Source organism: Glycine max, chromosome 3, assembly GCF_000004515.6.
Source record: "Glycine max cultivar Williams 82 chromosome 3, Glycine_max_v4.0, whole genome shotgun sequence".
Taxonomy (NCBI): domain Eukaryota; kingdom Viridiplantae; phylum Streptophyta; class Magnoliopsida; order Fabales; family Fabaceae; genus Glycine; species Glycine max.
The window spans coordinates 38,186,423-38,197,703 of NC_016090.4; the positions used below are offsets into that span (position 1 = coordinate 38,186,423).

General features: G+C 34.3%; 1 protein-coding gene across 1 annotated transcript in view; it reads right to left on the reverse strand.

The window, feature by feature from the left end:
• Positions 1-2,470: 2,470 nt before the first annotated feature.
• Positions 2,471-11,281, reverse strand: part of LOC100306394 (uncharacterized) — a 10,561-nt gene continuing 1,750 nt past the window's right edge. The window contains 4 exon segments of the mRNA NM_001251233.2: positions 2,471-2,674; positions 2,773-2,833; positions 8,255-8,324; positions 10,855-10,987. Coding sequence (NP_001238162.1) covers positions 2,583-2,674; positions 2,773-2,833; positions 8,255-8,324; positions 10,855-10,987 — 356 coding nt within the window. The 3' untranslated portion in view covers positions 2,471-2,582.

Consider the following 11,281-nt stretch of genomic DNA (forward strand, 5'->3'; position numbering starts at 1 on the left):
TCAATTCAGCCCCACTTACTTCAACCCTTCGTTGCTCTCTCTTTTTAGTTATTATCCTAACATTTTTTTTCATAGAGAACACATGTCTTTTTCGGGAGACAATTTGGCCAAAATGGGATAAGATTATTATGGACAAAAACAGATCTCTAAATACTTCACGAAGAATTCAAAACAAACTACTAATTAAACTGAAATAATTTTGTGTCAAATAATTTAGTGCTCCATGATTTGTGACACTTTTCTCTACCTCCTTATCATTTTTATCCTCGTCTTCAACTCCTTTATAGCTTGTTTACCTGTTGTGTAATCAGGAAACATACGGGCGGTAGATGATACACCTTTGTCTATTGTTGGGTTATCTCACTAGCTGGTCCAGCAATATGAGGTACCTTTTTTATTAACCAATTTTATGTACCTTGGTCCACCAATATTATGAATAGAAGGATACAACCATACCGAAAAAACGGAGCTTTTTTTTTTATTAACTTTTGGGTTAGTATGCCATGAAATTGAGTTTTAAAAAAAAGTTCTATCTATGATATGAAAAGGGGAAAATTTTAGTTGACCACGTAACAATAGATTGTTTGATCCACTGGAGGCTCATGTGAAACTTGTAGTTTAGGCCACTGCTCCAGCAGGACCACTACCTAGTAGATTAATGAGCCCAATTCATTCATTCCTATCTCATCCAAAGTATCCACCGATCTGATTCTGACTAAAGTGGTTTTTTTCTTGGATGATGAATAAATATTTAGATGATCTTAAAAGATGAGAAACTCAGGAATGCATGATACGTCTAATTTGTTTATTTATTAAGAGACTGTGTGAATGATGGAACGGCTCAAACGTGTGCTGTAGATGGAACAAAGTTAAAGTGGACATCAACTACATAGCATAGTTATTGAACAGTCAAATCAATGCATGCGCACCTATGAATATAGCATAGTTGGACAGTTAATTGTCAAGAACCGTTTGTACAGTGAAACAGCCAAAATAATGTGCCGTAGGCATAACAAAGTAACAAGTGGGTCTCACGTATATGGTACAAGTGTACCGTTTATCGTACATGCAATGCAACACGTGCTCAAAATTCTCTTCAACATATTTACTGAACAAGAAATCAACAAATTACCTTGATTGGCCGATCAGTCAGCTAGAAGCTAGCTCTGATTACTCATTACATTTGCACCAAATACTCGCAAGATATTTTTGTTCATCCGGGACCAACTTGCTAGAACTTTAAATACTTGATGTCACGAATCTTTTGAGGTATAAACTAATGTTAAATTTAACAATTTGGTCTAAATTAGTATTTTCAAAAAATAGAAAGAAACACGGGATGGGTGGACGAGGTTGAAATATGATTCTTTTGGTGTACACCGTGTTTTCTTCTTTATTATTATTTCTATTGATGTTATTTTCTGTTGAACCATGTGAAAATCCTAAGTGCACAATTTTGCCTTCCGCTTCATATCCGAAAAGATGTTTGGTCACCAGTGAAAGATCAATAGTGCCAAGTAGTTACTGGCCAAACACCAGCGTATCACTGTTGGGGTATTTTCATCTGTCTAGATCTTTTGGAGGGTGCGGGAAGCAAAAAAAAAAGGGTGTGCAAAAAGTAAAAACCTTGCCTTTAACATTCATGTAAGGAATAGGGCTTAAAATGTAAATAAGGAGATGCTGGCTACAGCGCGTTTTGAAGGGACAGTAAGAAGTAGGGATCTTGATACTTCAAATTGTTATGGGTTTCAAATTCGTATCAAGTTTTTTATATGGTCCACAAACAGCACTAATGCGTAAACAGTGAGTCCACCATACATTATACAACTACTTGCCAACAGCCATGCTAAGCAGTTTGACTTCCAATAGATTCATAGTATATATTCCTTTTCAATCGGTTTTAGGAGTGATGCAAGGGCATAACTTAAGAAGATTATAACCCACAAATGTGCATATTAAGTTCTGAAATTTCCAGCTCATTTTAAGTCATGGATATGCTTTCTAACATTCTTGGTCCACTATCTACAGATGCGCAAGCAAGATATTACTCGAGCACAACCCAAGTGATAAGGACATGATGGAGAGATTCAGCACCTAAAACTGAAAGGATAAGGTAGAGATAAAGTAAGGGTCGTAGATCAATTTCTATTCCAAACCAAGAATGAGTGAGACTATCCAGTGTCGACAGATAAAGCAAAGATCGCAGATCATTTTCTTTCGAAAAATGGATTTGATTTAGACTATGCCTAAAGGAACCTTAAGGCAGGTATAGATGGAAAGACCAGGAAACCACAGGTCAGAAATTTCTGGAGAATAACACAAAGTTAGTATGATTGATTTGATAATTTTAATCTAATGAAATAACACGCGCAAGTGATATTTAATTATAACATATTGGATACAAGACAAGATTTTTCATTTTACTAGCAAGATTATCTTCTAGGATCATTTTTCATTTACTAAACCTTCGAAGTTCCAACATAATATGTTCAACTCCTTTCAACTTGACAGCCTATCAAGCACAACATGGTTTACTTTGAGACACAATAAGCTCATGCAACTCTGTTGCATGAAACGCAGACTTAGTCATACTCTAATTCATCAGGAGTGACCGGCCGTTTAAGAGGGATGATGGACTTCTTTTCAACATCACGAGACAATGCCTTCCTCATATCTAAAAACAAAGCATAAGATGATCATGGATAAATGGCAGCATGAGCTTTATTAAAAGAGTAAAAACAAAAAACAAAAAACAAGAACTTAGGAGCATACCCAAACCATCTTCTTCCCCAGAATAGTAGCGTAGCACTCGTCGATAAATCACATAGCCAAGCTATGATGCCAATTAGGAAAGTAATTGGTTAGCAACTCCAAATTTTAGACTCAGGAAATCCTAATGTAAGAAAATAAACCCTAATCCAACATATGGTAATCCCTATCCCAAAATATAAACAAGACATTAAATTTCTAAAATATTTACATAATTAGTCTATGTGTCTCTTATAACAAACCCTAATATCCAATTAAAAACATTACTATATTAATCACACATATCATCCACTTTCATGTGGCTTATATTCGGGCTATACAAGACATGTATGATCTCCAGGAAGTGAAAACTTCAGGAGGCAAAACTAAGGACGTTTTTTAGAGATAGGATTACATCAAGGCTTAGCCTTAAGCCCTTACAATTAATCTAGTATTGGATGTGTCTACCAAGGACATAAAAAATATTGTCCCTAATTTTATGCTTTTGGAAAATGATATAGTTTTACTTTTTAATCTAGTTTTGAATGTGCTTATCAAGGACATACAAAACATTATCCCAAATTGCATGTTTTTTGCAGATGATATAGTTTTTGGTTGAGAAATTAAGAGAAGCAGTTAACTTTAAACTTGAGCTTTGGATAAACACTTAAGAAACAAAGGTTTTTGCTTAAGAGTAATACAGTATATGTGTTACAATTTTAGAAAGAGGCAGAAGTAATATGACTTAGAAGTAAAATTGGGAAAGAATGACATATTATAGGTATTTAAGTTTAAAATATCTAGGATCAATACTACAAAATAACGGAGAAATTAATGAGGTTACATACAAGATACAAGCGGGATGGCTAAAATGGAGAAAGGCATTAGGAGTTATCTGTGATTGCAAAGTAGCTACCAAACTCAATGGCCAGTTTTATCATACTGCTATACATTTGGCTATAATACTCTATATGGTAGTAAATTTTGGGCTTAAAAGGAACAGCGAGAAAAATATGAGTAGCATATTAAGATGGATGTATGGCCACAAAAGAAGGGACATAATACAAAAATGTACATGAGAAGATATTGGTGTGGCATTGATTGAGAAAAAAATGACAAAATATTGGTTAAGGTTTGGACACGTACAAATAAGGCCATTGGAAACATCAGTGAATTGAGTAAATTACATGATTTTTAGTCCTATAAAAAGGGGAGAGTGAGGCCAAGAAGGAAATTTTAAGTTCTTAAGAGGAATCCCATGGTATATAATATCAAAGAAGTTTATATTTTTAACCGAGTTGAATGATATTGTGTGATTCATGTAGCCAACCTTGCCTAGTGGGATCAGACTTTTCAGGTTGTATATATCATCCACTTATACTACATTGTTACCAGCCAGATGCAGAACAGAAGAACAAGAAACCTAAAACTAAAAATTTTGTACCGCACACTATTTTAAAAAACACAGTTATCAATCCCATATAGCAATGCAGAGCAGCTTGGCCGCAAATCATTATAGCAGGATAGTGGATAGAATCATAGCAAGAAGATTGCTACATTGATGTTTTGACAAATTAAATAATTTATATTACACATGTATAAATGCTAAAACATAAAAAAGATACCCGAAATGAAATCATGAAGAAAAATCTGTGGAGAGAAAATATCTGTTGCAACAAAATGATTGGGAAGAACAGTGGGAGTGAGACCAGAACAGAAACAGCAGACCAGAGAGAGCTGAAGATGGTAACAGGAAACTGAACACCGCAGGAAAATGTCAGAAATGGCTGAAGATGGCATTGGAGAACAGGGTCCATTTTCAGACACATACAAAACACAACTGTCACAGAGGTTTCAATTCTGAACCCTTTGCTTCAGAAAGAAAGGGGGCAAAATCATGAGATTACTTCCAAAAATACACCTTGAGCAACACTGGGTAAAAGGGGTTTACAGAGTCGCGCATACCACTGCAACAAAATCATGCAGTATCCACTACTATAGTGGCTGCAACTGGAAATGCAAAATGAAAATGGTAGGCTGTGGCATGACACTTTGTCACACGCAATTCTCAGCCTGTTAGAAAATGACCAGACCAGCCAGTCAGACTGGATCATCAACAAACAAGTCAAACCATGTGAACCAATCACAATTTAACCTATCAAACCAGTTCCTCACCCTTTCAGTTACTGTAGCCACAGCTGCTTTTTCTATCCTCTTCTTCTTCCTGCTCCTCACTAAGAGACATGCGGGAGTCGGAGGTACCAGGTATGTCTCATGTTCGCATGCATGTCAATTTTACTTTTGTGTTGGATATGAATACAAGCATAAGGTTGGTTTGGTAGTGGTTGCAGCCGTTCCAGGATTACCAGTGATAGGGAATCTGCTGCAATTGGAGAAGAAACTTTACAAGACCTTCACACAGATGACTAACAAACATGGGCCCCATCTATTCCATCAGAACCGGTGCTTCCACTCTCATTGTTCTCAACTCTCCCCACCTTGCCAAGGAGGTCACTCCCTACTCTTTTCAATTAAATCTACATCATAACACTCATCTTGCTATTTCACTCCTATCATATTCATACATAGCTTATTATATCGGATCAGGCCATGGTGACCAGATTTTCATCAATCTCAACAAGGAAGCTATCAAATGCACTCAAGATTCTCACTTCTGATAAATGTATGGTTCCCACTAGTGATTACAATGAATTTCACAAAACAGTCAAAAGACATTCTTACTAACTTCTTAGGAGCTAATGCACAGTTTGCTAGTTATCTAATGGCACCAAAACCAGGGTTGAGAAAATTTCAAGACTCCCCCACCCACTGAGCCAATATTGCTTAAATTGTACAGTAGATAATTATATTGTCATATTTTTGAAAATGGTGGTAATTTTTTTGAAGATTGCTCAATTCAAGAATTGAACCTGAGTTTTGGGGTTCAATATTTCATTTGATGCTATTTGTCAAGTCTTAAAATTTGGGCTTAAGGCATAACTCAAACCCACAAAACTGGTTTGTAAGGTAAAGATTGTCCAATCTTTATAAGCTGCATAAGTCATATCTCTACTCTCTAGGCAACATGGGACTAAAAACACCCCCTTGAGACTGCAATTAAGGTAGACTCCAAAGAGGCCACAATTAAGGCAGGTTAATAATGACTGTAATTAAAACGAGTTTACAACATTAAGTTTATTATTATATTACTGTGGTCTAATTATAGATTATAAATTCAGTTCCTACACTTGACACCATTTTTCATTTTAGCCTTTATAATAAAAAGTCCTACATTTTGGTCCCTATATGAAAAGCCGCTTACAAATTAGACCCTATCATTTATTTAAGCTATAAAAATGCTAAATTTAATCTTTATACTTTAAACCTATTTTTATTTTAATCCCTATACAAAAAAAATTGCACCTAATTTTGGTTCTAACACGTGGCATATCATTCTTCACTTCGGTCATGAAAACCACTCCAACATTTTTATAACTTCAGTAAATAATGGAGACCAATTCATAGAAAAAAAACATATAGGGACCAAAATGTAGGGTTTTTCATGTAAAACTGAAACAAAACATGAATCAAGTTTAAGGCCTAAAATTATAATTTAATCATTATTCATATTCATATCTATATTTAATTTTTAATTTTATTATAAAACATTTTTAATATGTTTAAGATTTATTACATGTATTGAAATACTTATTTGTATCTGTAATGCATGAATTTTATGTGTCATAAATAATCTTACATGTATATTTAATTTATTTCATCATTTTACTTAATACTTATATACTTCATATATTCATTAAACATTAAATATTAAATTAAATATATGTAACACATAAGAGCATTGCAAAACCCCCAATGACCACTTGGAACTTTGAACTTAAAATCTGAAACCTCTCACTTTACCAATTCACTAACCTAAAAATCAGAAAACACTCATATTGCTAATAATCATGAACAAGTCCTTATGCTGTGACTTGTGAGAATGTGTCACTGTAATTTATTGCTCTGTACAGCCTACACAAACTTCTCCATAAGAATATTAAACTAACAGAACAAGAAATATATTAGGATAGATTCATAGACATATCCCTATCCAACTTTTTAACAGAAGGCCACTATGTTGAATTGATTTAACTTTTCCACTGTGCTGCAGCTTCCATACTCCACATTGGTGGTGACAGTTCTCAATTGATGCTCAGTCTCATGAAAAGTTAGACTTAGCAGAAATTCTAGCAAAACAGCTTATGATTCTTTAGCATGTTGATTTTTGGATATGAAACTAATGGTTTGTTTGGTTTAGGGAGGAAAATGAGTGAAAAGTGAGATATGGTTGTTTAGGTTGTTTGGTAGGGGAGAAAATGAAAGGGAAGAAAGCTAAAACTTTTCTTTCTTCTTGTTTGGTTGTGTAGAAAATGGAAGAAAAGAAAAAACAAATATATGTTTCTGAAATGACATAAATACCCCAACATAAAAATGAGATATGATGCTACTCTCTCAGTAAAAAAATATATTTTGAAAAAAACTTATTACATAAAAAGAACGTGATACAAAGGATAAAAATATAATATATTATTATATAAAATATTCAGTCAAAACTAAAAAAAAAAAAAAATTTTGATATTTTTTAAATAGAAAATCAATATGAATAATAACATTCAGAAGTAAAATATCATAGAAAATATATACAAACACGAGATTTCGAAAAGAAAATAAAAAAAGTATAAGTGCATGATAGGAGCAACAGGAGTAGGAAAGCTGAAACGACGACATACGTGCAGAAAAAGATTAAGTAAAATAAAGCAGTAGAGCAGGGACATTTTAGTGTTTACAACAAAATATTCCAACTTATCATGTTTGCATCCATTGCGAGAAGAAAGTAATTTGTGGAAGGGCCCATTAAAATTAATTCACTCCTTCATGACCGAGCCAATGGCATCATGCAATCCATGTAGTCAACCTCACCTAGTACTAATTGGATAAGACTTTTGATGTTTCCTACATGAATTGTAAACCAAACAGTGGAAGATAATTCCCCCTTTTCTTTCCTTTGTGTTTCCCTAAAACCAAATGACCGCTAAGAGTTCTTCCAGCATTCTTCCAGCAATGCGAGGGAACATGGCAGGGCAACAATACATAAAGCCCGGGAGCAGAAGAATGTCTAAATGTTGCCAAGTGTTGTCAACTTATTTGAAATAAAAGTTTACCATGCAATAATTTATACAAGATATCTATTTTCTCTATACCCTATTTCTTCCTTTATTTCTATTGTTTTATTTATTGAAAGAAAACTTTCTAGAATGAAAGAGAAATATCAAACAGGAGGATCAAGGAATCCTCCTAATAGCACATAAAACAAGTAAAGAAGAGCCTAAAAATAACAGCTTGTGAGATCTCCGTAAATCTTTTGTAAGAAACCACTTTAAAACATGAATAAACCCATAAGAAAGCAAGGGAAGGTCTGCGTGAAATGAAAAATACAGAACCATACCTTTTCATACATCTTGATGGCTGGTGCATTTGACGCTCTCACAAAGAGATCAACAAAAAAAGCCTTATCACTGCAAAATCCACATTCTTATTTATAACAAGGCAAACACACAGACACAAAGCTATTAAGCTACTGGTAACCCATTCAGGAGTCTTACAACAGAGTAATCACCCCTCACCCACTCCACACACACACACAGAAAAAGAAAAAACCCAAATATTAAATCCACTGCTCCATTTAATCCTTTATAAAATATGCAAATAAAAATAACTTATCGATTTCAGTCAAAACTATTGATGTAATGGCCAAAAGAAAAATCATAATGATTAGAGAAGTTAATATATTAGGATTTGAAGTTTTGAACTAAGAAACTTGAGATCTTAGCACTCAGTAAATTTCTGAATTCATTACATATTATATGTACAAGAATAAACACAAGTGCAATTTATGCAGTACATGCATTAAAGAACTATACATTAATCTAAAAAATGCATTAACCTAAGCTTTAAATGCAGTTATTTCCAATAGATTTCTTGCAGTTTCCAACACCCCCCTCAAGTTGGAGCATAACTTGGAACAAACATTGAATTTGAGGTCCCCAGTCCCCTTAAAGATTTAGTCAAGATGTGTGCAAGTTGATTATTTGAATTGACAGATTCAATAATTATTTCTTTAAACAGAACCTTTTTCTCTAAGAAAATGACGATCAATTTCTATATTTGGTTCTTTCAAGAAACATTGGAAGCAATATGAAGGGCTGCTTGATTATCAACAATATTACTTCCTCTGCTAGATGTCTCAAAATTTCAATCCTTGGAGTTTATTAATCCAGATAAGCACAGGAGTAGTAATTCTGACATAGATGAGCTTTCCAACCAATGTTTGATATCTCTCAAGATCTGAATAAGGTTATCCTTGATAAGGAAAAAATTTATGATTTGGATCCTTGGAACTATCAATGGGTCTACAATCTAACATACTTGATTCTTTAAGCACGTCTAATTTCCTTCTGTTAAACAGTGATTCCATCCTTTGATTGAACCACTTCAATACCAAGAAAGTATTTTAATTTTCTATGATCTTTGGTCTAGAAGTAGTTGAACAAGTTTTCTTTCAGCTAAGAATTTTTTAAATGGTCATAACATATGATGACTATGTCATTAACATAATTACATAAACAACCACCAAAAAAACACATTTACAAGGGAGATGTATGGCAATAGAAGGTTGAATGATATGCTTCATTTAGTTTTAGTCCAGAATTTAGAACAACAAAATCAAACATCCCAAACCAAGCTCATTGGCACTGATTGAGATCATAAAGAGAACACCAATGTTTGCGAACCAGTCCAAACTCCCCATGAACAACAAAGTCAAGTGGTTGTTCCATATAATATTCTTCTAGTTCTCCATGAAGAAATGCATTTTTAACGTCCCAATAATGTGGTGTCCAATGACGAATAGCATCCATGGCAAGAAAAAAAGTACTACAGCAATTTTTCGCCATAGAAGAAAAAATATCACCATAATCAAGACCATAAATTTGGTTATACCCTTTCACAACTAGTTTAACCTCAAGATGATTAACTTCTCCAATTGGACCAACTTTAATAACATACCCCAATCTGCAACCAACATCTGTCTTCTCAAGAGAAAGGAGAACCAACTCACAAGTACCACTATGCTCAAGAGCCTATATTTGATCAATCATGAGTGTTGCCATCCTAGATGATCAAGTGCATCACGAACAGTTTTTGGTATTGAAATAGAAGATAAAGAAGATATGGAGGAGAAGATAAATGATGATAGCTTAAAAAATCGTAGATAGGATGAGGATTTTGGGTGGACTGAATACCTTTTCCAAGAGCAATTGGAAAATAAAAATGTGTGTCAAGACGTTCTGTAACAAGTCGGTTGAGTAGGACATGACTCACTTGGTTCTTCAAGTAGTGTTAGGTCAACAACTCATGCTTGACACTGATATGTGACAAGAGAAGGTTTGATGACTTAGTTTCAACATTGCTTGGGGCAACATCATGAAATTCTTAATGAATAGATGATTCTTATACAAGAGATAATACTGGACCAAAGTATGGAATGGGTGACACTTCAAGAATTGAGTTGGACTTGTTCAAAGAAGAAGAGAAATGTGGAGTCTCTTCAAAGAATGTGACATCAGCAGATGTGTAGTAGTGTTTATTGGCTAGAGAATAACAATGGTATCCTTTTTAAAATTTAGAAAATCCAAGGAAATACATTTGAACAGTAAGCTTATTTTATTTAAACTTGGAGCTATTTCCAATGGATTTCTTAATTAACTACATGTTATATTTACAAGAAGAATAAATACAAGTGCAACTTCCTAAGTACATGAATCCAAAAATATAAATAAACCTAAGCTTTAAATGGAGCTATTTCCAATGGATTTCTTGCAGTTTCCAACAAGAGAAATATCACATGATGATATCATATAGTACCGCATACATGATTCGCCAGAAAACCACCAGGAAAAGAAAATTCAAATAAGATCATGTAAAGAGGACAGCAAATGTTTTATAAACTTGAAGGATTAAAAGAAATCAAACATATACATGTCTTACATATTGTCACTGATGTCTTCCAGCAGATTCATAAGTTTTTTGGCTAACTGCTGCCTTCGATACTCTGGAGCAACGGTCACCGCAGTTACATGGCCATGCCAAGATTCTCCTTGCCCCTCAACTTTACCCATAACTGCATCAATAACATTTGTGTTAATATCCTACCGTCTTCACAGAGAAGGTGACAATGAAATAAATACTTAATCCACAATTAGGCACATTATATCTGAACCTGCAAGAGAAACATAAGCTACATTGCACTGGCCTATGCAAACGACAGAAAGCTTCTGAATTGTCACTATCATGTTCTATATAACAACCCCCCCCCCCCCCCCCCCAGAGGTTAAAGGGGGGACTGGGCTTACTGTATGGGTAACCAATTAGAAATCCCACCGTCAACAAAAGTACACTTTGAGGGTTTGTTTCA